The sequence below is a fragment of the Kogia breviceps genome, chromosome 7 (genome assembly GCF_026419965.1).
Source record: "Kogia breviceps isolate mKogBre1 chromosome 7, mKogBre1 haplotype 1, whole genome shotgun sequence".
NCBI lineage: Eukaryota > Metazoa > Chordata > Mammalia > Artiodactyla > Physeteridae > Kogia > Kogia breviceps.
In genome coordinates this window covers 76,451,602-76,479,412 of record NC_081316.1, presented here as the reverse complement: position 1 = coordinate 76,479,412, position 27,811 = coordinate 76,451,602, and the positions used below count along the sequence as shown (strand labels likewise).

General features: G+C 39.5%; 1 protein-coding gene across 2 annotated transcripts in view; it reads left to right on the top strand.

Annotated features, from left to right (window-relative positions):
- SWAP70 (switching B cell complex subunit SWAP70) overlaps positions 1–27,811 on the top strand; it is a 79,154-nt gene that overhangs the window by 9,846 nt on the left and 41,497 nt on the right. For both annotated transcript variants that reach the window (XM_059069161.2, XM_067038639.1), the window contains exon 2: positions 12,981–13,121. In XM_059069161.2, the coding sequence (XP_058925144.1) occupies positions 12,981–13,121 (141 nt within the window). The remainder of the gene's footprint in view (positions 1–12,980; positions 13,122–27,811) is intronic.

Sequence of the window (27,811 nt, the reverse complement as noted above, 5' to 3'; positions counted from 1 at the left end):
GAGCATTACCGGCATTACCAGGCAGCACATCTCCATCAGTTCTTTTTTTTTTTTTTAAATTGAAATATAGTTGATTTACAGTGTTTTGCCAATCTCTTCTTCTCTACAGCAAAGTGACTCAGTTATATACATACATATATTCTTTTTTTATATTCTTTTCCATTATGGTTTATCACAGGATATTGCTATACATGTGGTCTACATTAGGACCTCGTTTATTCATTCTAAATGTAATAGTTTGCATCTACCAACCCCAACCTCCCAGTCCATTCCTCATCAGTGCTTTTCGTTCATATAGGGTGTTGTATGTCTCAGGCAGATGCTGTTACATTGGAGTTGAGAGCAGGAGCTGGTAGGCAGCTGACTTAACTCTCAGTGACTTCCTTCAGTGATGATTTGAGAAAATGCTGTTAGATAATGGGACACCAGGCTGTTAGATCGAACTAGGTTGGAATTCTGAAGTTCTTCACCGGAGTGACTTTGGGGAATATGCTTTGCTTGTTGTATTTAGGACTCTCTGTTAAATGGGAATAATAAGACATTTTAACAATATACTTACTTGAATAGATGGAGCTCACAACCTCTATGTGTTACAACAGAACATTTACTAGCCAACTGTTTCTTACCAAACACTGATGTTGAAGAAAATTGATCTACAAAACAGTATATAAATTTGAAGGTTTTAATCTATACCTTTTGCTAGGGACTCTGGGGAAGTGAAAAATATACAGCATTGTCCCTTACCTTGAGGAGTGTGCAGTTTAGTAAAGAAGATAATACATGAAATGACTACAACAAGATAACGTATCAGCAAGTTCTAGAAAGTGTGGAAAATGAGGGCTGTAAGCCATGCTGTCCAGTACATTAGCCATTAACCACAACTGGCTATTGAGCATTGAAAAGTAGCTAGTCCGTGGGACTTCCCTGGTGGCTCAGTGGGTAAGACTTTGTGCTCCCAATGCAGGGGGCTTGGGTTCCATCCCTGGTCAGGAAACTAGATCCCACATGCATGCTGCAACTAAGAGTTTGCATGCCGCAATGCCCACCTGCTGCAACTAAGACCTGGAGCAACCAAATACATAAATAAATAAATATTTTTTAAAAAAAGAAAAAAGAAAAAGTAGCTAGACTGAATTGAGATGTGCTGTAAATATAAAATATACACAGGATTTCAGAGACTTAGTACAAGAAAATAACATAAGATCTCTTTTAAAAATATTGATTACATGTTGTAGTTATAATATTTTGGATACATTAGTAAAATTAATTTTACCTGTTTCTTTTTATGTTTTAAAAATGTGGCAATTAAAAACTTTTAATTCCATATGTAGTTTGCATATTTCTGTCAGATGGAGCTGATATAGAAGTTTAAAGGAAATAGAGAAAAAGATGCAGACAGTTTTAGGGGCTTCCCTGGTGCGCAGTGGTTAAGAATGTGCCTGCCAACGCAAGGGACATGGGTTCGAGCCCTGGTATGGGAAGATCCCACATGCTGCGGAGCAACTAAGCCCGTGTGCCACAACTACTGAGCCCGCGTGCCGCAGCTACTGAAGCCCGCTCACTTACAGCCCGTGCTCCGCAACAAGAGAAGCCACCACAATGAGAAGCCCGCACACCACAATGAAGAGTAGCCCCCGCTCGCGCACCAAGAGAAAGCCCACGCATGGCAACGAAGACCCAACTCAGCCAAAAAATAAATAAATTAATTAAGTAAAACTGTTAAAAAAAATATGCAGACAGTTATAGGTGAGAAACGTTTCGTGGAGGAGATGGAATGTCAGCTGCTTCTGGAGGGAATGGGGCAAATCTTGTCCCGTATAGTCACAGAAAGATGACAGGTATGATGGTGGCATTGTGGATAAGAGCAGGAGCTAAAACTTGGGGTATTTGTGAGCAGTAAGGAAATACTCTGGGTGGAGTAGTGTTTGATTTGAGGCATGGTGGAAAATTAGGATTTAAAGGGAGATGGGGTTACATTTTAGATGGTTTCGTTCTTGTACAGAATACACGATTAATATGTATTTGTTGACTATGTTAGAATGAGTAGTTTAGAACTGATCCTGTAAAGAGGAGAAGTTATTAATACTTTTGGGGTAGATATATGACAAAGGTAGAGTTTTGAGATTATTCTAACAATGTGGGTGTGTTGACATGAGGGGAGAGGCTGGAGATGGGGAGACCAAGTGGGGGACTTCTGTGAAAGTTGATGCGTGCTAGACTGGGATGGTGACAGTGGGAATCAAAACCAATATGCATCAAAACCAATATGCTACCTACCCTCATGGAGCTTCAGGTCTTGTGAGTGATAGAGATCAGCAAACCGACAATTCAAATATGATATAAAGTACACAGCGCTGGGAAACACAGAGGAAGGGAACCTACCTAGCCTGTGGTGAGGATTGGAGGAGTTAGGTCAGAGAATGCTTCTAGAGGAACAGTTGTCACTGACCTTAAGAAATGTGTGAAGCTCCTCTATAAGAACAACTGTGATGAAAGATTTGGAAAATAAATCCCTTGGAGGCACAGGAAAAAGTGTCAGGAGAGAGAACACTGGTTAGGGAGTCAGGAGACTTGTCTCTGCTCTGTTATTTGTGTGACCCTGGAAGGTTTCTTCTTCTTGCTGGGCTTCATTTTCCTCATTTGTGAAATGTGGAATAGTAGACAAGATCTTCAAGCCTTAGCCTTCTAATTGAGCTTTGTCAGCTCGATATGTTTACCACAGTCTTATCCTGGTGAGTGGTCATTGTTAGGGCCTCAGAAGGGAGAATGGGAGCTGCTGCTGGGGGCAGGGAGCCCTTGCTTCCCCAGCCCAACATTCTCTGGTTAGCCAACAGAGAAGCTCACTCAGTGGAGAGAGGATTGGCATTGGGTGAGGGGACTGAATTGGATCCAGATATAGGACAAACTATAAATTTAAAAAGTACAAGAATAGGGCTTCCCTGGTGGCGCAGTGGTTGAGAATCCGCCTGCTGATGCAGGGGACACGGGTTCGTGCCCCGGTCTGGGACGATCCCACATGCCGCTGAGCGGCTGGGCCCGTGAGCCATGGCTGCTGAGCCTGCGCGTCCGGAGCCTTTGCTCCGCAACGGGAGAGGCCACAACAGTGAGAGGCCCGCGTACTACAGAAAAAAAAAAAAGTACAAGAATAGCAGAGTCCATAGTTTTGTTGTTAAGGGAATGGTGGTACCAAAGTTAGAATCAGGGTGGGAAACCTGTTTTGGGGAGAAAGGTAATGAACTCTCCTTTGGAGTTTTTGGATGTGAGGCAAATTTAGCATAGAAATCTTTCATCTTAGTGATATAAACCAGAGCTCAGTTGATAGGTCAAGACCAGAAAGGGATCTGAGAGTCGTTAAGGTGACTTAATGTTTTCAGAATTAAAGCACTTTTTTAAGAACTTGGGGCTCAAAATTGGGCTTTGGGAAATGTCCAGATTGGGAGAATGAAGGGTAAGGGAGGTGACCCCATAAAGGCAGACCAAGGTAGAGTAAGTTCTTTGAGAAATTTAGAAAACAGTACATCATGGGACCAAAAAAAGTCTTGAGAGGATGATCCAGACTGCTCAGTGCCAGAGAGTTGGGAGAGTGAATTGTTTAGAAGGTATCTATCCCAGGTTGGGTTCTCCAGGAAACAGGTGCTGAGACAGAGTTGGGAGTGCAAAAGGGTTATTGGGAAGAAATGCTTATGGGAAAAAAGAGAGGAAACAGGATTGGGAAAAGGAGCTGTCAAATCATGATACAGACTTAACAAAACCAGGAGCTCTGGAGCAAAGATGGCCTGTTAGAGGACGTCCACCCTGGGGAGAAATGGCTCAGTCATTGGCTGAGGTGGACCCCGAAAGTACTAATAAGTAGAGGCTCTCAGCTAACCACAGTCCTTGTAGCAGGGCAGCAGTTCCTTTCTTGAGTGGTGCAGCTCTGTGTCTACCACAGAATCTTTTTGAAAAAGCAATTTCATGACATTGATAGGGATAGAAAGAAGCCATATTATACGGACAAGAAGGGGACAAGGGGACAGAGTGGTCAGGGGATGGGGCTGCAGAGGTAAACCTCAGATTTGTGATCTGTATCGTCACCTTGGGTGTACACTGTGGCTTCAGATCTCTTGGAGAAGAGTGTACTAAATTGAACTACCTAATTTCTCTGTCTTCTGCTATAGACTTCTCTCTCATACACTGTTAATTCCTCTTGAGTTCTTTCCTCAAAAATCTTTAGTGGAATTTTTAGAAACTGGACTGCTTTACTAGATCTCAGGTCAGATGAGTAATGCCTGCTAGTTCTGGTAGTGCTAATAACTAATGGAGGTATTGTTTCTTCAAAAATGACCTGAATTAGAGATTCCAATTAAACAAAAATTCTTCCTGGAAAGAATATACTGGTAGTATAGTGAAATACATTAAAAGACCCACATCTTGGGCTTCCCTGATGGCGCAGTGTTTGAGAGTCCGCCTGCCGATGCAGGGGACACTGGGTTCGTGCCCCGGTCCAGGAAGATCCCACACCGGCTGGGCCCGTGAGCCATGGCCACTGAGCCTGCATGTCTGGAGCCGGTGCTCCACAATGGGACAGGCCACAACAGTGAGAGGCCCGCATACAGCAAAAAAAAAAAAAAAAAAAAAACAAGAAAAAAAAAAAGAAAGCCCCACATCTAAAAAAAGGTGATAGAGAAGCAAACTAAATGAAACTAAACAACAACAACAACAAAAACAAAAAAAGAAAATTCTTAAATGGGACTCATTTAGTAAACATTTGTTGACATCAGGCACTCTCCCCTTGGCACTTTATTAGGTTTTGATATTGCAGGTAGATACAATAAAGATCTTCTCTTTAAGGAGCTTACAGAGTAGTGGGAGAAATAGAAACAGAAGCTTACTGGAGTTAAATCTTCTTATACATGATTTATCTTCCTTTTAAAAAAATTTATTTATATAGGCTGCTCTAGGGTTTTTGTTGTGGCACGCAGGATCCCTTTTTTAAAAAAAAATTATTTATTTCTTTGGTTGCTCTGGGTCTTAGCTGTGGCAGGCGGGCTCCTTAGTTGTGGCATGTGAATCTTAGTTGTGACATGCATGTGGGATCTAGTTCCCTGGCCAGGGATCAAACCCGGGTCCCCTGCACTGGGAGTGCAGAGTCTTACCCACTGGACCACCAGGGAAGTCCTTGATTTATCTTCTTAAAGACATCTGTTTATGCTGTGATCCAGTGGGAGGCTGGAATCTAAGGAGGCTGCCCAGGTCAAGAGACTTTGTTGCCCATAGTGTGGCTTCTTCAAGAGGCATGGCAAAGCATAGTTCTCTGTGAATGACTCAAATGAGTTAATTTCATCAACTTTATAGTCCTACAATGATCTCTTCATAATTTATAATTTTCTTGGTGCTCTCTAGCTGAAACCCCAGATAGAGAGCACTAATAAAATTAATTTTAAAAATTAATTTAAAAATTGTACATAAATATAAAAGTGTCACTTTTTCTGATTATAAAGGTAGAACATAGAATATTCAAACAATACTTTAAGGCAGAGGTCCCCAACCTTTTTGGCACCAGGGACCGGTTTCATGGAAGACAATTTTTCCACGGAATGGGGGCGTCGGGGGGGGGTATGGTTCAGGCAGTAATGTGAGCGATGGGGAGCAACAGATGAAGCTTTGCTTGCTCCCCTGCTGCTTACCTCCTGCTGTTCAGCCTGGTTTCTAACAGGCCGCGGACTGGTACTGGTCCATGGCCTTCGGGTTGGGGACCCCTGCTTTAAAGTATAGAGACAGGGACTTCCCTGGTGGTACAGTGGTAAAGAATCCGCCTTACAATGCAGGGGACGTGGGTTTGATCCCTGGTCAGGGGACTATGGTCCCACATGCTGCGGGGCAACTAAGCCTGTGTGCTACAACTGCTGAGCTCGTGTGCCTCAACTAGAGAAACTGCGTGCCGCAAACTACAGAGCCCAGGTGCCCTGGAGCCTGCGCGCCACAACTAGAGAAGAGAAAACCCACCGCCACAACTAGGGAGAAGCCTGGGCACCACAACAAAAGATCCCGCATGCCTCAATGAAGATCCCACGTGCCGCAGCTAAGACCCGATGCAGCCAAAAATAAATAAAATAAATAAATATTAAACAAATCTTTAAAAAAAAATAAAGTATAGAGACAGAGGTAAAAGCACCTGAAATTCTACCACCAAAGGCAGATGCAGTTAACTGTGCAATGATTTTCTAACATCTTTTGCTCACCATCCTTCCTCCCTCTCTCTCCATCTCCCTTGCTTCCTACATGTATACACATGCATGCACACATGTGCATATACTCATACATATATGTCCTTTTATATAAATAGGATCCTGTTTCATATGCTTTTGTAGCCTATTTTCTTAAACAATGTGTTAGGGTCATGTTTCCATGTCAGTGCACATAGATACAGACACCATCATCCTTTATGGCTATGAGCTATTTCATTGTGTTGATGAGTTATGCTTTGTTTAACTACTTTACTATTCACAGATATTTGAGGTGTTTTGATGTTTTCAGCCAGGGATGCTGCTAAACTTCCTACAATGCAAGGACACCTCCCCCTGCTCCCCAGCAAAGAATTATCTGGCCTAAAATGTCAGCAGTGACAGAGAAAACCTGCTCTATACCTTCTCCAGTGTTGGGTGTTGGCAATTTTTACTCCGCTGTGTGTGCTCAAACACTAGGTGTTGTTTTTCAGGCAAAAAGTAGTAGCTCTTTTAGTTTGCATTATGTTGATCACTGGCGAAGTTAAGCATCTTTTCCTATACTTATTAGTCATTAGCTTCTTTTGTGAATTTTCTATTCGTGTCTGTGGTCCATTTTTAAAATTAGGTGTTCACCTTTTAGTTAATAATTTCTAGGAGTAATTTGACTATTGGAGCTATTAGCCTTTTTTGTTTGTTTGTTTATAGTGTCTCTTTTTAAAGGGAAATTTAAGAATTTTTATGTGGTCAAATTTACCAATATTTTCTTTCTGATTTCTGAAGAGGGCTAACTTAGTGAATTATCCAAAATAACTTATTAAAGGTAGTCTATTTAGAATGTAATCCAGTGGCATATACTGTAGTTCAATGGTATATGTTCTGTGGACACATCACAACAGACGGTTTTGAGTTAGATATCCTTCCTTAATGTGTCCATAAGTGTTATGCTCCCACTGAGTCCTCCCTTAACCCTCTGCTAGTCACCGTAAAGGATATGGAAGAACAACATTAGGCAGGGTTTCCTCCCTTTCTGAGCTGCAGTTAGGTATTTGAGATATTACTGGTATGTGAAACAGAATTCATGTTAAGTGCTGAATAGGAGTTCAGTGGACAGAGGGGGTGGTGAAGGTTTCCTAGAGTTTATGAAGAATAACCCAGTCTTGAAGGATGTGACTAGGCAAAAGAGAATGTTTCCAGTACAGGGACAGGCAGTTAGGAGACCTGGGTTCTTGTTTCTGATTTGTTACTAATCAGTTTGTGACTTAGGCAAGTCTCAGGCGTCAGTCTTTTTATCAATGAAATAAGGAGATAGCAGTAGGATATTTCCTAAGAGCATTGTCATTGTTAAAGTATTATGGTTTTACTGTGAAAAGAGAATTTTTAGAAATAATTTGTTCAGCATTTATTGAAAGCCTTCTGCATTCTGAGTAGCACATTAAGTGCTGTGGGGATGCAAGGGTAGGTAAGACGTGGGCCTTTCAGAAATTTACAGTCTTATGGGAGAGAAAATCATGTGTGGTAGTGTAAGATAAGAAATACAGAGTAATTGGGAAATGCAGAGTGGGGAAGACCATCTTGATTTTGGGTGGTGGAGGCTTCAGAAAGGGATGGCAGTTATGTTAGGTAGAAATGGAGATGTAGGGGTGATTAGAGCAGAGGCCTGGAGGGGGCAGGGGAGTGATACAGGGTTTGTTTGGGGTGCTCTGAGTAAGCTTGTTTGACTAGATTTGTACAGTTGGTGCAGAGGGGTGGGAAAAAGTAAGGCTACAAATGTAAAGTGGGGCTGGCTTGCCAAGTGACTTAAATACGGAGCTCAGATACCTCTTTGGTTTTTACTTCTGTAGGCTTTTGATGCCTTTCAGACAAGGTGATAATGTGAGGTCAGCAGCCCTTGAAGATTAATTTGGTAAAAGTGTCTAGGATGGTGATTGATTGCATTCAGGGACTGAGTCAGAGTTGACTGAGATTTCTGAGGCTGAGTATGATAAAGATAATTTAAGAGAAAGCAAGCAGGCCTTAAGCAGTGACAAGCAGGATGAAAAGATATTGTCGGGAAAGGGCAAATGAGTCCTTATGGTAAGGGGCGGGACTTCTATTAAGACAATGCTCTTAAGGCAGGGCATAGCACTGGTAGGAAGTTGGTCATTCTGTTAGGAAGAGTTTTCTGGTAATTCGCCATGAGCTTGAAATTTTATAAATCAGACAGGAATTTTCACATTAAAAAAAAAAAGCTTGCCCATTATGAATTATAGTTCTGTAATTGTGTCGGTTCAGATAAGCTTGTCGGAATAGAGATCCCTACCCGCCTTTTATTCGGTGTTGAATTTTGCCCATTACACACATCCTGTAAAGGGAAACAGTCTGTGACTGGGGGGCTCATTTCAGAGAACCTTTGTAATCTCTACATCTTTGGGAGGGAGGAGGGTAAGCATTAGGCACTCATGTGTGTTAAAATACTGTTTAGCCATTCATCATCCTTGATATCTTTTCACCATAGTTGGAGCAAAATGCTTAAAAAGGGTAAATGGCAAACCGCTGAAAAGGAACAGACCACACGAGCAGTTAATTAGTCATCTCTTGTCAGCAGAGGCCCTGCAGAGGCACTAGCAGACAGATATGAAGGAACTGGAGAGATGAGGGTCTGGCATGGATATGGATCTTTTATTGTAGTAACAATAGTTTATTCTTCAAATCAGGGCCTGAGAGAGCAAAGTTGCTTAGCAATTATGTGGGCATTGAAAGAATGGCCTTTGGAGGAGCAGGCATTTGAGGTAGGATAAATTCAACTTTCTCAAGAAACTTGCAAACACTGATTAGAGTGATTCAGGGGCAGTCCTTTTACAAATCAAGAACTTGTAGTCCTATTTCCTCTTGATTGCTTTTGTCCTCATCTGTTTTCCAGCTTCCACATCTGGAGAGGAGGCTAGTACCTCTTGGAACAGTTTCCCCCAAAGGCGGATGCTGAGAGATGAGGGCTTCCAGAGAGAGAGTGGTCCCAGATTTCTAGACGGATGTTTTCTTCACCACTGGATTTAAGTTGGCTCCACTGAATAGCTCCAGCCATGTTGCTGGGTGCTGGAGAACTGACTGGGTGACCACCAGTCCGTCACTGCACCTTAGCGATAATATGCATGCATGGCCACAGTATGCCTGTCACTTTTGTATAGGCAGGGCTCTCTGTTTTTCCAGCAGGAGAGGGAATGTGGCAGGGCAGGGAAAGGGCACCAAAGTGTAAGGCTTGGGTTCTAGACCTAGGTTCACGGCACATAAAACTCTGTCATCTGGGGGACATCTCCTTATCTCTCACTCAGCCTCTTCATCTGTAAAGTAGCAATACCATCTACTTTCCAGGGGTGAGACTAAAACCAACTAATGGATGATGTGAGTCTAACTCTAAAAAACATAAACTGCTGTTTAAGCTTATGGAGATTTTACTTCTTGTTATTAGTTTATATTCTGGCCTTCAAGAATTTGCTTTTTTAAATACATTTTACTTTTTACTTTAAAAAAAAACTTGAGATACTGTCTAGGCTTTAAAAAAATTACTGATAAACTTTTTTTAAAGTTTAAAAGATGGCACATTTTTTTTTCTTTTAGTTACAAAACTTTTCCAGTTATCTATTATTCAGTTTGTTATTTTGTTTGAAGAAGACTTCCCAGTTCTAGGCCTTACTAACAATGAAAAAAGCCGAATTTCTGATCTAAATTATAGTTCTTTCTGTTAAGTTCATGAAATGAGTTTGGGTTGATAGTTAAGGATTGAGCTTTTAAAAACATTATTTTTAGAGACAAGTCACCAACTCTTCCTTTTGCAGTGAGGATACTGAGACTAAGCGAGTAAGTAGCAAAATATTCTAATATTTAAAATGGGTAAATGGCAAACCACTGTACAGGAACAGACCACACGAATAGGGCTGGTACTCAGGTCTCCTCCTCCAGGGTCCTTTAATATAATCTGCTGCCTCCCTCACAGTTTGCTTAACTAAATGAAGGTGGTTGAGAAAGTTATCACTGGATTTAGTTATCTCTGTATTTAATTGTCCAAGGCTGAAGTCTAGAATTTAAATCTAAATCTTCAGTGGGATCACTGGTTGAACTAAAGCATTTACTGCAAAGATGTTGTTGACTTTAGAAAACTGGAAACATAATGTTCCTTGTTACTAGAGAGTGTTGGACCAGCAATTACAAAACCTGACTTCTAGTCTCAGTTCTCCTAAGTAACCTTAGTCAAGAAAAACAAATTTAATCTCTTTGAGCCAGTACTCACCATCTATAAGATGAAAAGGATGACAATATGGTATCTAAGGCCCCTGCCAGGGCTTTAGTTGGAGGATCTGTGAAACCCACAGGCAAAGAAAGGGATGGGTGTGAGAGAGATTGGTGTTTGCTTTTCGTACCCTGAGGATTTTGCATTAATCAGTTACTTTTCTCATGTTATTTCTCTATTGGAAAGCTTTCCAATTGCCCTTTTCCTATCCAAAAGCTCTTTTTATTTTAAGGCCTAGGTTACATTTCACTTAATCTGTGAAGTCATTGTAGCACACACTATTCTTTCTGAGCTCATTTATTGCCCTTACATCTTATTCATCCATTAGTTATGGTACATTGCTGTGGAATATGTCTTCCTTTTATATCTAATCTCTAGGGAGTAAGTTAATGTAAAAGAAAAAGTGTAGAGTTCGAAGATAAGTAGATTTAGCTGTATGGGCTTAAGCTGGCCATTAAGAAAAGTGTGTGTGTGTGTGTGTGTGTGTGTGTGTGTGTATGTGCGTGTGTGTATATATATGTGTGCGTATATATGTCTGTGTGTATGTGTATTGTGTGTGTGTACATGTGTGTATATATATGTGTGTGTGTATGTGTGTGTTTAATTTTTAAAATAGTTATTATGTTTTTTGACTAGGGAAATTTTTTTCCTAAACTAAATGAAAAGGGAGATACAGTAAGAAATCTTCTTTTGCTCCTGGTCTGCAGTCATACTAGTTTTCTCCCCATGGTTACTCATTTCTTATATATCCTTCTAGAGTATCTTATTTTTTCTTCCTTTTCCTTTTACACAAAAGATAACACACTATATGTAGTCTTAGGTACATTGCTTTTTTCACTTAAGTTATCTTGTAGATCTTTACGTATCACTACCCAGTGAGTTCCTCACTGTTCTTAACTTTTTATGAACGTACCATAGGTTAACCTGTGGTTGGGAATTTTTACTTGAGTAAAGTCCAAATAATTTTAAAATTTGAGTGACCGTTGAGCCTTATATGAGGAGTATGCTCTTTATTTCTCTATATTTCCATGGTATGTTGCAGTTTTTAAGCTCCTTACATTCCTGAAGGTGATCCTCACAAAACCTTTTTGGAGGTAGATAATTACTCTATAGGTTTTACTAGGTAAATAGAGAAAGGAAATGTCTATTTAGGATTTTGCTGACTGTGGTACAAGATTCAGTAAAAGCTCCACCGTGCCCTTTTCATGTGCTCTACTACTGGCAAATAGAAGTTTTACTTGAGAAAAACAGCCTGCTTTGTAGGGGCTGATAGAAGTCTTCATTACTTCATTTATAACCATTTGTGAGTTTACTTCCTTTCCTTTACTTACTTCCTTAAAACCAGTAGAGCATGTAGAAAAGGATCTCCACATAAATGAAGCTTTGAGAAACAAAATAAATGTAGAAAGAAGATATGCAAATGTTTTTTTATAGGTTAATTTTTTTTAGTCTTAAGAAATTCTAATGAAATATGTGTATGCAGAAAAAAGTAACTTGCTTTATGGAATTGAAAGTATTCAGTGAGATGAATTTGGCTCCTTAAGTGATTAAATGGGTAGGGCTGAGACAAATAAGGAAGGTTTTAACCTGGGATTTAACATCTAATAAGATTCTTTGTTAGAGGCAGCATGGCCTTAGCTATGTAATTTGACCTGTTTAGAATGCACAAATGGAATGGAAGGGATTTAAGCTTTATATTTAGATTTTCATTTAATAAGAAACAAGAGTAGTACTGAAAGAGCCCAGACTGCTAACTCAACTACCTGAATGTTACAGTGTGCACTTCGATTATTGCAAGACCAGGATGCAGATTTTTGACAGAATATTTTCAACCATTTTGGTGACTCCTGAGATTTTTTTGCTATTGATTTTTCATGTATTTCTAAATCGGGCCCTTGATTTCTTTCTCTTTTTATATTTATACTCTTTTATACTCATCCTGAAAACTTAGCCTAGCATCATAGAATTTGAGATGTTTGGATGCTTAGAGATTACTAATTAATATCTGGTATATTTGTATATTAACTTGGCCCTTTATATTGAACAAAGGAGAGAACTGAAGCCCAGAATGGTTGTGGCTGGGCCCAGGTCAGCCACCTTGTCCAGAACCCCCAGCTGCAGCTGTTCAGAACCAGGTTCTTTTTCTTACAGCTCTACTTGACGGACTGCTCTACTTAGGGAGAAGTTTAATTTTAAACACATTCTCTTGCTCTTTCCCCCCTTTTTCTTTCTAACGTGGGCCAATTAATAAATGACTACAAAGAGTCTGGTAGTCACAGATCTTGCATGGAGCCTGGCTCATTGTAGGGCATGGAAGAGAGACTTGTTTGAAGTGGACCAAAACTGGGGAGGGAATGAGACACTATGGGTAACATGTGGGGAGCTGGCAGCTGGCAATTTATTCTTCGTCTTTCTCTCCCCAGGACAGGGAGCAGCCAGTTGTGTTCGGACAGTGAAGGTGCCACGTGCTGATTAGTGGATGCCTCTAAACTACCCTCTTTCTCCCTTAGGTCCTTTCCCATAACCTGTGCACAGTGCTGAAGGTTCCACATGACCCTGTTGCCCTTGAAGAGCACTTCCGGGATGATGATGAGGGGCCTGTCTCCAATCAGGGCTACATGCCGTATTTAAACAAGTTCATTTTGGAAAAGGTATGACTAATCTCCTCCTGCTTACAGCATTGTTCAGACTGCACATTTCAAGTAGGCCCCATAGCCCCTTGTTGGTGAGTTCACTAAGGAGTTTAGGTGGGAAGCATCATGAGATAAATCAGAAAGGAAAGAAAGAATGAGACTGACAGTACTTCCTATTTCTCTCTCTTCTCCAGTGTCTTCTAAAACTTCGTTTGATATTTTTACGACTTGGCTCTTTTTTTGGAAATTAAGTATTCTGTATTAATCTGTACCTGTCTTCTCTTAGGGAGCTGTTTTTTCTTTTTAAATTCTGGTTCCACATGTACTGGCAATGATTGTTAAAGCATGGATATGATGGGGTAGAATGTGATGTTAATTATCTTTTTTTTTTTTTTTGCGGTACGCGGGCCTCTTACTGTTGTGGCCTCTCCCATTGTGGGGCACAGGCTCTGGACGCGCAGGCTCAGCGGCCATGACTCATGGGCCTAGCTGCTCTGTGCCATGTGGGATCTTCCCGGACCGAGGCATGAACCCGTGTCCCCTGCATCGGCAGGCGGACTCTCAACCACTGTGCCACCAGGGAAGCCCCTAATTATTTTTATAGATATCATATAGCAAAGTTTTCATCCTAGACTTTTTTGGGTGCCACTTGGATGTCTCCTCTGGGATATGTTATGAGTAAAGATGCTGTAAAAAATGATTATGTGTTTGGAAGCCATATTGGTATTTCTGCTGGGTTTGGTTTCTCCCTTGGTTTGGATAATTAAAAATTGACACATTAAAGTTTTGACTTTAATGTTCTTTTATTTTTTTAAAGAAAATAATCTAAATTGATGGCACATTTAATTAAAATCATTGGTGATTAAAAAATTACAAAAAAAAATTACAAAAGGTAGCTTTGTTATTAAATAGGCAGTTAATACAAATATATGAAATAAAAAGTAAAATCTCTTTACCCTTTTTAGTCTGACTCTACAGGAGTAACCACTTTTAACTGTTTGATGAATATCTTTGCTGACCTTTTTATAGACATGCAAATATACACCTATACAATACATAGTGTTTTGTTTCTGTACCAATAGGATTATGCTACATATAGTTCAACTTACTTTTTTAACTGAACAATATATTAGTGTCATCTTTCCATATCATGTACATTTAGTTTAGGTATGAAAATAATCACATATGTACATGAAGGGTTGGGAATTACTGCGTTTGCTTATTTATAACACCAAGCTTGAAATTTTTGGATATATGTCAAAAATGTCTTTCAAAAAGTGACAGTGAGGGCTTCTCTGGTGGCGCAATGGTTGAGAGTCTGCCTGCCGATGCAGGGGACACGGGTTCGTGCCCTGGTCCGGGAAGATCCCACATGCCGCGGAGCGGCTGGGCCCATGAGCCATGGCCGCTGAGCCTGCGTGTCCGGAGCCTGTGCTCCGCAATGGGAGAGGCCACAACAATGAGAGGCCCGCGTACCGGGGAAAAAAAAAAAAAAAAGTGACAGTGATAATACTTTTAAATTAAAAATAAAACACATTAAAAAGACTGTTTTCCAATCACCTAAATGCCATAACTATTGACATTTTTTTCTGTTGACTTTTTTGGGATTTTTATAGCTATTTATATGTATAAATTCTTTTTATAGTTAAGTGTCCTTTTTATAAAAGCAAAGTACAGTAATTAAAATTTATAATAATAATTTAAGTTACTGGTATTGAAAATGCCAAAATGTTGGTCAGCATTCTTTTTAAAAATCACATTATATTTTTCAGAAATTTTGCAGCAAAGATTGTCCAAATTACAGTGTATTCATCTAGGTAGTATTCTTTTTTTTTTTTTCGATCTTTTTTTTTTTTTTTTTTTTGTGGTATGCGGGCCTCTCACTGTTGTGGCCTCTCCCGTTGCGGGGCACAGGCTCCGGATGCGCAGGCTCAGCGGCCATGGCTCACGGGCCCAGCTGCTCCGCGGCATGTGGGATCTTCCCGGACCGGGGCACGAACCCGTAGCCCCTGCATCGGCAGGCGGATTCTCAACCACTGCGCCACCAGGGAAGCCCTAGGTAGTATTCTTTGTACCTATATCTATTATTCCATATCAGCCTCACAATACAATTTTTTGCTGTTTATTTGTGTGTGTATGTTTTATACATATACTTGGTCATGCTTTAATTAGGAACAACTGCAGAGGGAGAAACCACACCATAATGAAATGAAAGACTCACAAAAGCCACATATTGTATGATCAAATTTATGTGAAATGTCCAAAATAGGCAAACACATAGAGATATAGAGTAGATTAGTGGTTGCCAGAGGCTGAGGGGAGGTGAGAATGGTGAGTGACTACTGATGGGTTTGGGATTTCTTTTGGGGGTGATGAAAATGTTGTAGAGTTACATAGTGATGATGGTGGCAAAACCTTGTGAATATACTACAAACTACTAAAATGTATACTTTAAGGGTGAATTTTATGGAATGTGAATTATATCATGATAAAAAAATTCAAACAAATTATACAGAAACTGATGTGTGAGGTTTCAAAACTTCACAGTATGATGCTATACTATTTTCTAAAGCTTTTTTGGTCTTTCTGTTTATTAATCAGGTAGCTCATTTGTGTTTATAGTTGTATTATAATAAGTAAATATGTTTTTTTTTGTGAAGAAATTCTTTTTATTTAGAAAAAATTCCCCCAGCTTTATTGAGATATTATTGACGCCTAATGTATGTAAATTGAAGGTGTACAACTTGATGATGTTTTTAAATATAACTTAAAAAAAAATTTTATTTATTTTTGTCTGCGTTGGGTCTTCATTGTGGTGCATGGGCTTCTCTTGGAGGTGGCTTCTCTTGTTGCAGAGCACGGGTTCTAAGTGTGCGGGCTTCAGTAGTTGTGGCTCTCGGGCTCTAGAGTGCAGGCTCAGTAGTTTTGGAGCATGGGCTTAGTTGCTCCGTGGCATGTGGGATCTTCCTGGACCGGGGCTTGAACCCGTGTCCCCTGCATTGGCAGGTGGAGTCTTAACCACTGCACCACTAGGGAAGTCCCCCAAAGTGATGATTTGATACATGTATATATTGCGAAATGATTACCACGGTAAGGTTAGTTGTGTTTTCATTACCTCCCATAGTTACCTTTTTTTTTTCCTGTAGTTATAGCTTTTAAGATCTACTCTCTTAACAACATTCAAGTATATAGTCCTGTATTGTTAATTATTGTCACAATGCTGTGCACTAGATCCCAGATCTTATTCATCTTAAAGCTGGTAGTTTGTACCCTTTGACCAGCATCTCGCCATTTCCCCTACCCCCCAGCTCCTGATAACCACCATCTACTCTCTTATTTCTTTGAGTTCATAGTTTTAAATATTCAGCATATAACTGAGAACATATAGTATTTGTTTTTCTGTATCTTAAAGAAATTCTCTTAACCATGATTAGTTACAACAGCTTCAGAATCCTTGAGTTTACCGTTTGATATTTCTGCACTAATTTAAATAGAAGACAAGAGGTTTTGAATACAACCATAGTGGTGAGAACATTTACACTCCATTAACAACCCCTAAGACAAGTGGTTAGGATATGGTGCATGCCCAGATCCCACAGAAGGGGTTAAAATTAGGTATATCCCTCTTTTTTTCTCCCAATATCTATTTTAATCAAGTTTAGGCCCTATGAACTAGAAACAAGACAGTCAGTCTGCAATGGACAATCAAACCCAAAGGACTCACTTTCTCTGTGCATCTAGGACAAACAACATCTAGTTCCCTAATTTTTTCCCCGAAAGTATGTGTTAGCACTCTGGCATCATGGACTTTAAATAAATAAAAATAAAAACTTATTGTCTTCCCTACTTTTAAAATACAAAAATGTATTTAAAACAGATACTGTAACCTCATCATATTTTTACTTTTCAAAAATTTCAATTTATTTAAACATAAAATCAAAACCAAGTTCACATAGTAAATATGTCTTATATTCAGCAAATGTTTGATGACCTGCTGTGTGCATGTATGTGTTTAATCTTAAAAACTAAAGACAATAAGCAGAATTATGTCTGTTATTAAAATATATAGAACAGGGACTTCCCTGCTGGCACAGTGGTTAAGAATCTGCCTGCCAATGCAGGCGACATGGGTTCGAGCCCTGGTCCGGGAAGATCCCACATGCCGCAGAGCAGCTAAGCCCGTGCAGCACAACTACTGAGCCTGCGCTCTAGAGCCCAGGAGCCATGACTACTGAAGCCCATGCACCTAGCTCCGCGGCAAGAGAAGCCACCACAATGAGAAGCCTGCGCACCGCAATGAAGAGTGGCCCCCGCTCACCACAACTAGAGAAAGCCCGCGCACAGCAACAAAGACCCAATGCAGCCAAAAAAATAATAATAATAAAATAAATAAAGTTATATACATTAAAAAAATATATATATTCATATATATAAATAAAACATACTGGGGGATTCTCAGAAATCTGGAAATTGCTTTGTTTTTCAGTGCTAGAATTTGTGTGGGCTGGACTAGTAGAGAAACATGGTTGAATATCTTGAAGTGCTGTACCCTGATACCACATTTTGTTCTCCTTGATGTAACTCTCTTTAAACATCTTGAATTCTAAAGTTTAAAATGTTCTTTGTTTTAGTATTTAGGTATTTAAAAGCTTTGTAACTGGAGGAGAAAATACAGCAGTATTTTAAAAGTCCAAAATTAGCCACAAAATTTGGAGAAAAACTTGATTCACAGAACAAGTGAGGATGTGATAAAACAGTGAGCCCTTGTTTATTATTGCTTAGCCACCTGGAGTGGAATTTTGCCTGGCCTTCAGTCCAAATAAAGCAGGCAAGGTTTTTGTGGTGTGGGTTTAAATTGAGCAAAAATTAGTTCCTTGTTTTGAAACTTGTTTGAAAAAAATGCCAATAGTGACTGAAGAATGTTAACATAAAAACTTAGAGGGCTTCCCTGGTGGCGCAGTGGTTGAGAGTCTGCCTGCCGATGCAGGGGACACGGGTTCGCGCCCCGGTCCAGGAAGATCCCACATGCCGCGGAGTGACTGGGCCCATGAGCCATGGCCACGGAGCCTGAGCGTCCGGAGCCTGTGCTCTGCAACGGGAGAGGCCACAACAGTGAGAGGCCTGCGTACCGCAAAAAAAAAACCAAACAACTTAGAGATTGTCATCAGTTATGCAATGAAAATATGAAATGATTAAACATTTGCAAGATGTGCTTTCCTATATGTGTGTGTGTGTGTGTGTGTGTGTGTGTGTGTGTGTGTGTTTATAAAGTTTCATTTGATCCTCATGGTAATCCTGTGATGATGCATAACTGGAATTCTTATCCCCATTTAATTCGGGAGGAAATAGAGTGCATAAGGTTGCCTAGCTAAAAAGGGGTAGATAGATTTTGAACCTAAGCCATTTCACTTCTAGACCAGTGTTCTTTTAACTATATGTACTATTGAGGGATTAATTACTCCCTTCCAGAATTAATGTTTTCCAGTTACTGGATATGTAAGGGCAGGGGTAGAATGGTTTAAAAGCCATTCTGATCATCTCAAACTATCTCAGCCTCCTTCTAGTTCTCTTAGGTTCTTTTCTCAAGTGTTTTAAGGTGATTTTTTTCTTCTTAATTAGTATCTGGTGTTCCTCAGTGTTCATTTTGGTCATTTTTCCCCCGGCTTATTTGAGAGGTTTTCTGCCTTTGCCTAAGAGAATTACTCAGAAGGGGTTGAGACCAAGAGATAAATTATAATGAAACTTGCTTTGCAAAAAGTAATTTTTCTATTTGGTTTCTATATTTGCTTCTTCAGAGAGAATAATTCCTGTTGTTCTTCACATTGATAGAATTTATTTTCAGCTTTCCTGAGGCTTCAGATGATTAACATGTGTATTCTTGTAGCAAATATTTTGCCTCAGCTGATTGTTAACTTTTTTTTTGCTTATTTGTTAAATTTCTTCTTTAGTAAAGAATAGGATTCTGGGGACTTCCCGGGTGGCGCAGTGGTTAAGAATCCACCTGCTGATGCAGGGGACACGGGTTTGAGCCCTGGTCCGGGAAGATCCCACATGCTGTGGAGCAGCTAAGCCCGTGTGCCACAACTACTGAGCCTGTGCTCTAGAGTCCGCGAGCCACAACTACTGAGCCCGCGTGCTTAGAGCCCGTGCTCTGCAGCAAGAGAAGCCACCACAATGAGAAGCCCGCACACCACAACAAACAGTAGCCCCCACTTGCCACAACTAGAGAAAGCCTGCGCACAGCAACGAAGACCCGATGCAGCCAAACATACATACATACGTAAATAAAAGAATAGGATTCTGTGAACATCTAGGAAGAATTTTTTGTGAGCTTCCCCCAACACCCCCCTTTTTTGGGCAAAAAACCCACTATGCCTGGCTTACCTGATAGTAATTGAAGAAAGTGTTATATTGTTAACTTTTTACTATTGAGCCCTAGTAGACTACATAAAAAACTAGTTCTGCCTCAGCATGTTTATGAGGCAAACTAAGCCTTTCATGAGATTTAATAGCCTAATAGGCTTTTTGGTCCAAATCATGGTCAGTTATTTTCGCTGATTCTACACATTAAAGGTTGGTCTGGGCTATTTGATGATTAAAAACCAGTAATCCATTGGCAATAAGCCAAGTCCTAATTGGGGAATTTGCTGCTTTCTAACATAATTCTTTTTTGTTTGTTTGTTTGTTTGGGAAACATACACACACACACACACACACACACACACACACACACACAAGAAAAACACACAAAGAGAAAAATTTTTGTTCAATATAATGTCCCTTTTCTAGAGTCTAGCAGTCTCTGCTTTCTGTTTTCCTAGGCTGGACATTTTTAATTTCTTACCGGATGCTTGCTCTTCCTGTGTTAGTTATAGTTCTCCCATAAAATGAGTTTTCAAATTTCTTTTAGTGGAATGAATATGCCTTCGCACTCAAAATGTTGTCAAATGTATGCCTAACAAGTATCATTTAATAGGAAGGGGTACTGCTCTTAAGTTCCCCAAACCATGCTTTTGTGTAGTTCTTTCTTATTGTCCTATAGCCTATGTTATTTTTTTCTTTCATTGTTGCTTGAAAGTTATATAGTATTAATTTGGTACAATGATCAAGTTGGACTCTACATTTTGATCAGATTTGTAAAGTTATACAGGACTAAAAACTTCAGAGTGATTAAAGAGGTTCCCTGCTGAGAATATGGATGACTTTGTCATTGAATACTTTGGCCAGCAATATAAATCTAAGAGTGATGTAGTTTAAAGAAATATTGTTTTCAAAAATAGCAGCTTTACTGAGATGTAATTCATATACCATACAGTTCAACTGTTTAAAGTGTACAATTTGGTGGGTTTTAGTATAGTCACATTTTTGTGCAACCTTCACTAAAATCAGTTTTAGAAGATTTCATTACCCTCCCTCCAAAAAACTATACCCATTAGCCCTTACTCTCTTGTCCCACAGCCCTAGGCAACCACTAATCTACTTTCTACCTCTATGGATTTACCTATTCTGAACTCATACAATATGACTGGAATCATAATATGTGGCCTTTTGTGTATGTCTTCTTTCACTTAGCATCATGTTTTCAAAATTCATCCATGTTGTAGTATATAACAGTACTTCATTTCTTTTTATGGCTGAATAATATTTCATTATGGATATACCCTATTTTGTTTGCACATTGGGTGATGGACATTTGAGTTTTTCCCACTTTTTAGTTATTATGAATTTACTGTTGTGAGCATGCATGTTCAAGTTTTTGTGTGGATGTATATTTTCAGTTCTCTGGTATATACCTAGGAATGGAATTGCTGGGTCATGTGGCAACTCTGTGTTTAACCTTTTGAGAAACTGCCAAGCTGTTTTCCAAAGCAGCGGGGCATTTTACTTTTCTACCAGCAGTGGCTGAGGGGTCCAATTTCTTCATATCCTCACCAACATTTTTTTTTTTATTATAGGCATTTCAATGGATATGAATCTTACTGTATTTTGATTTGCATCTCCATGATAATTAATGTAAAATAATGTTTTTAAAGTTTTTTTTATTGTAAAGGCAATAACAGGATATTGTTGAAATTAAGAAAAAAAAGGAACTTATTAAGAAAATATGTATCACCCATAACTTTAACATATAGAGGCGGTTACTGTTAACATTTTGATATGTTTGCTTTGAGTTTTTATTTTTTATTTTGTTTATCTTTTTGGCTGAGCTGCAGGGCTTGCGGGATCTTGGTTCCCCAACCAGGGATTGAACCCAGGCCCTTGGCAGTGAGAGCACAGAGTCCTAACCACTGGACTGCCAGGGAATTCCCAAGTTTTTATTTTTTAAAATATGTTTTTATATATTATTTTTCAAGTTGGGATCATATTGAACACTTAACATTAATATTGTCTGTTCCATATCATTAAATTTTTTTAAAAAGACGTTGAGTATACAGATGCTAACATTTATTTAGAGTCTACTGTGTATCAGGTACTAAATGTTTTAAACAGGTTTCTAATTAAGTTTTTATGTCAACTCTGTAGGTTAAGTACCATCATTACCACCATTTTAAAGATGAGACGGACCCTGGGTTAAATTGCTTGCCCAAGGTCACCCAGGTACTAAGTGGTATTCAGTGACTGTATAATAGTTTTTTTTTTTTTTTTTTTTTTTGCGGTACGTGGGACTCTCACTGTTGTGGCCTCTCCTGTTGCGGAGCACAGGCTCCGGACACGCAGGCCCAGCAGCCATGGCTCACGGGCCCAGCCGCTCCGCGACATGTGGGATCTTCCCGGACCGGGTCACGAACCCATGTCCCCTGCATCGGCAGGCGGACTCTGAACCACTGCGCCACCAGGGGAGCCCTGTATAATAGTTTTGTACTGTGACTTTATAACTATTCCTTTTGGTGGACTTTTAGTTTTTTTTCCCACTGTTATAAATAATAGTGACTCTCCTAGATAAATCTTTATCTGACTCGGATTCACTTGTTAGTATAGATTATTTGAAGTAAATCACTGATCAAAGAGTATGAATGCTTTCTGAGAAAAAAAATTTCTGCAATCAATTTCTAAAGCGTCATATTGGCCAGTTTCCCTGTCTTCTGAGAACTGTCTCTGTTCCACAGCTACTTTAGTCTTGAGCTGGTTTGTATGAAATTTCTAGTTTAGAGAACATGTGAGTTTAGTTTTGTAAATACTTTTAGTGCTTTGAGTCAGAATTGAGGTGATACCTTATTCTTCATATGTATGAATTTTGTTGTGAAGTAATTATATGTTAAAAATAAGAACAACTCTACACTTTCTTTCTAGGAAATTATCCTCCATTTGGACACCTTGAAACCACTAGCAGCCATTATTATTAAATGTGAGACTATTGATTTAATATGTGTGATACAAACTGGAATTTTGGAGCACAGTTTGTAATTGTAGATGAGATGGAGTATGGAATCATAGATTTCTAGACCTTTTGTAGTTAGAACAGACCTAGAGACCATTTCAATTTATGGATTTATTTTCATTGAGGTAATATTGAATATTGAATCCATACCCTTCAATGCCTTGCTATTGTTTTAAGGTAAGTCCAACATCTTTATCATGGCACACAGGGCCATGTTCAATTTGGCCTCTGCAACCTCTCTAGCCTCCTCTTCTTCCTCTCTCCTCCCTTCTTGTTCACTTCAGTCCAGCCACCTTGACCTTCCTCAGATTACTAAGACCCTTCCTGCCATAGAGACTTGAGACATGCTGCTTCCTCTGCTGTAGTTTCCTCCACCTGTAATGTGGAAGTCTTGGCTTGATTGTCACTTCCTCAGGGAGGTTTCTCCAGGTAGCATCCCACCCACTCTAGACCTAACCAGCTTTCCTGTAATGTATGCTTGCAATGTTTTGTGCTTTTCCTTTTTGCCACAGTTTTCACCACGTAGGTGGTTGTGTTATTGCTGTATAGTTTGATATCATATTACCCCCCTGGAGTGTAAGTTCTGGGATGGCAAGGACTGTTTCACCCATGTCCCACACTGTTGATTGTTTCCTTTGTGTGCAGGAGTTTTTAAGTTTGATGTAGTTTTGTCTGTTTTTGCTTTTGTTGCCTGTGCTTTTAGAATCATACCCAAGAAATCATTGCCCATTCCAATGTCATGAAGCTTTTCCCCTATATTTTCTTCTCGGAGTTTTATACTTTCAGGCCTTACATTTAGATCTTTACTCCATTTTGGACTTAATTTCTGAACATGGTGTAAGATAAGGGTCCATCTTCATTCTATTGCATGTGGATATTCAGTTTTACCAATACTACTTGTTGAAGAGATAGTCCTTTCCTCATTGTGTGGTCTTGGCACCCTTCTTAAACCTCACTTGACAGTATACATTAGGGTTTATTTCTGGGCTCTCTATTCTGTTCTGTTGGTCTATATGTCTGTTTTTATGCCAGTACCATACTGTTTTTTTGTTTTGTTTTGTTTTGGTTGTTTTTGGCTGTGCCGCATGGCTTGTGGGATCTTAGTTCCCCGACCAGGGATCAAAACCATGCCTCCTGCAGTGGAAGCATGGAGTCCTAACCACTGGACCGCCAGGGAATTCCCCAGTACCATACTGTTTTGATTACCTATTAGCTTTGTAATAGGCTTTGAAATCAAGAAGTATAAGGCCTCCAACTTTGTTCTTCACAAGATTGATTTTTGTTTTTTGTTTTTTTAATTTTTTGGCTGTGCCGCAAGGCATATGGAATCATAGTGCCCCAGCCAGGGATCGAACCCACACCCCCTGCATTGGAAGCGCGGAGTCTTAACTGCTGGACTGCCAGGGAAGTCCTATCTCAAGATTGTTTTGACTATCATGGACCTTTGAGATTCCATATGAATTTTAGGATGATGTTTTTTGTTTCTGCAAAAAAAAAAAAAAGCCTTTGAGATTTTGACAGGGATTGTGTTGAATCTGTAAATTGCCTTGGATAGTATAGACATTTTAATAATATTAAGTTTTCCAGTCCATGAGCTTAGAGTGTTTTTCTATTTATTTGTGTCGTCTTTACTTTCTTTGAGAAATGTTTTGTAGTTTTCAATGTATAAGTCTTTTGCCTCCTTTGTTAAGTTTATTCTTGAGTATTTTATTCATTTTGATGCTATTGCAAATGGGATTGTTTTCTTAATTTTCTTTTCTGATTGTCATGGTTAGTGTTTAGAAACACAACTGATTTTTGAGGGTTGATTTTGTATCCTGGAAGTTTGCTGAATTGTTTTATTAGTTTTAATAAACCAATTATTGGGTGGAATCTCGAGAGTTTTCTATATAAGAAAAAGCATTTTATCTGCAAACAGAGATAATTTTGCTTCTTTCTTTCCAATTTGGATGCCTTTTATTTCTTTTTCTTGCCTAATCTCTCTGGCTGAGTCTTTCTGAACTGGGTTGAATAGAAGTGGTCAGAGTGGGCATCCTTGTCTTTCTAAGAGAAGAGAAAGGCTTTCAGTTTCTCATCATTGAGTATGATGTTAGTTGTGGACTTTTCACATATGATCTGATATTTTCTTTTTTAAAAGGTGTAAATGCCATTGTTTGATATACTTCTACGTTTGATCATGATTAAACTAAAGAATAGTAGATTAGAATATAGAGAAGTAATAAGCCAAACAGACAATTTATTAAAATTAAATAAGACACAGAGAACTTGCACCAAAAAGCCACTATTTATTTCCTGGGAAAACTAATTTATGGGGAATTTGCTTGGTTTCTGATCCCATTGCAGTCTGACTTATATCCAGACTTCTCGGCTGTCTTGAAGGTAACTAACTAGTGACCACTGAATTGCAAAACCAGTAGTCTTTTCTTAAACTACTCCTCCTTAATTACTCTGTAGCATTTGGCACTGCAGTAACCCCTTAGCCATAGTTTCTCTTTCCATGGTTTCAGTTACCTGTGGTCAACCGTGGTCTGAAAGTATTAAATAGAAAATTCCAGAAATAAAGAATTCATAAATTTTAAATTGTGTGCTGTCCTGAGTAGCGTGATGAAACTTTGTGCCTTTCTGCCCTGTCCTGCCTAGGACACCAGGACATGAATTGTCCCTTTGTCCAGTGTATCCCACCTATTAGTCACTTAACAGCTATCTGAGTTATAAGATCAACTATTGGGGTATTGCAGTCCTTGTGTTCAAGTAACTCTTTTTTTTTTTTTTTTTTTTCGGTTGCACTGCGAGCCTTGCAGGATTTTAGTTCCCCAACCAGGGATTGAATCGGGGCCACAGCAGTGAAAGTGCCAAGTACTAACCACTGGACCAAGTAACTCTTATTTTACTTAAAAATGGCCCCAAAGCACAAGAGTGGTGATGCTGGCAATTCAGATAGCCAAAGAGAAGCTTTAAAGTGCTTCCTTTAAGTGAAAAGGTGAAACTTCTATACTTAATAAGGAAAAAAAACCCTGTATGCTGAGTTTGCTAATATCTATGGTAGGAACAAATCTTCTATCCATGAAATTGTGAAGAAGGAAAAAGAAATTCTGCTAGTTTTCTTGTTGCACCTCAAACTGCAAGAGTTATGGCCAAGTACATGATAAGTGCTTAAAGATGGAAAAGGCATTAAATTTGTACAGTAAGAGACTTTCCTGTTGGTACAGTGGTTAAGAGTCCACCTGCCAGTGCAGGGGACATGGGTTCGATTCGATCCCTGGTCCGAGAAGCTCCCACATGCCGTGGAGCAACTAAGCCCTTGTGCCACAACTACTGAGCCCACGTGCCACAACTGCTGAAGCCCACACGCCTAGAGTCCATGCTCCTCAACAAGAGAAGCCACCACAATGAGAAGCCCAAGCACCGAAACAAAGAGTAGGCCCCACTTGCTGCAACTAGAGAAAGCCTGTGTGCAGCAATGAAGAATCAACACAGCCAAAAATAAATAAATAAATTAAAGAAAAAATTTTGTACAGTAAGATATTTTGAGAGGGAGAGAGACCACATTCACATAACTTTTATTACAATATATTGTTTGTAATTGTTCTATTTTATTATTAATTATTGTCAATCTCTTATTGTACCTAATTTATATATTAAACTTTATCATAGATTTATATGTATAGGAAAAAACGTGTATATAGGGTTCAGTACTACCTGTGGTTTCAGGCATCTACTGGGGTCTTGGAATTAATCCCTTGTGGATAAGGGGAGACTCCTGGGTTGATCAAACCTTCCTCTTACTGTTTCCTCACTCAGTTTTCATGTCTTTGTGGTTCTCCTACTACTTTGACCATTCTTCTGGTCATCATAATTCCTCTTCCTCCTCTCGCTTTGTAAATGTGTGAGTCCCTTGAGGTTCTGTTTTTGATTCCATCTATTTTCTCACTGTATGTTTTCTCTCAGTGATCTCTCTGACCATTGTGGCTTCAGTCATTGTCGACATGCAGTTGATTCACAAATCTGCCTCTTCTGTTAGGTTACAGTTCCTTCCTCGATTGTCTTTGGGCACCTCCATCTAAATGTCTTCCCAGAACTGCAGGTTGAAGATTCACATAATTGAACACCTGTCTTTCTTTCTCCCTTATTTTTGTCCTCTTCATGCTATGGCCATCCCCAAACATGTGGTGTGCTGCTCCTGCCATGCCTTTGCTCATGGCATTTCCTTTCCTGTCCTTTGGAGTACTTTTCCTTGTACTCTTCAATATACTTCAAGGTCTGCCTCAAATACCGTCTTTTCTGCAAAGTACTAATGTGGGGTGCAGATGACCTGCTTGTTCTTTGCTCTAAACTTGGGAGTTTCCTACAGGCTATTTCTTAAAACTGTAAAGCTCTTTGTGATTTTTGTCTGTGTTTGCTTTTCTAGCCATAAATCTAGCCACTCCCCCTCAGGAACTCAATAATTCACCTCATGATACACATAGAATCACATCTTGTTCCTCAGGGCAAGACTGTATGCTTTCATGCACATGTCATTTTCCCTGGTGGCATATCTTCCACTTAGTGCTTTTTAGGGGTGTGGGTGGATAGAGTTGATAGTAGTGGCCTTTCAAACTAGTCCTGTAGAGATGTCTTCCATCACATAGACAGATGTCCTCCATCTACTGAATTCTACAAGCAGTTTGGCATAGAGAAGAGACAGAATTTGAGCTTTGATTTTAAACCCTGGTTTTGATATTTACTAGCCATGTAAACTTGGTACTCAACTTTTCTGAACCTCTATTTCCTGATCTGTAAAACTGGGAGAGTATTTAACCTTATGGGGCCAATACAAAGTTTAAATAAGAAACTGCATATAAAATGCCAAGCATATGCTAAGTCCTCAATAAACGGTGTTAAAGAAAAGAAATGAAAAGAGAAGAGAAGAAAAAAGAGAAGCAGCAGTTATTATTCCCTTCATGGGGTCATTTGTGTACCATGGGGGCATGGGAAATGGTGTCAGACTGAGACAGGGTGCTCAAGACAGAGCACAAAGGATATATCTTCTTCCTCGTGGGGAACTGGTTTACTAATGACAAATTCTAGCCAGAGAATGAAAGAAACTTCTTCCTGCAGCCAACCAGTGACTTCTTCCTTACATTACACACAACACTTCATTCATCTTTCTCTAAAAAGAAATGCTTTGCTCATGTTGTCCTGTCACCCGCTCTGCCTCCTCCCATACCTTTTCCATATTGTCCCCAATATGGCTTTTAAAATGCAAATTGTATATGTTGCCCCCTCCCTCTCTTTCAGTACAGATAAATCCTAACTCCTTATTGTGAATTATAAGGCTCTTCATGATCTG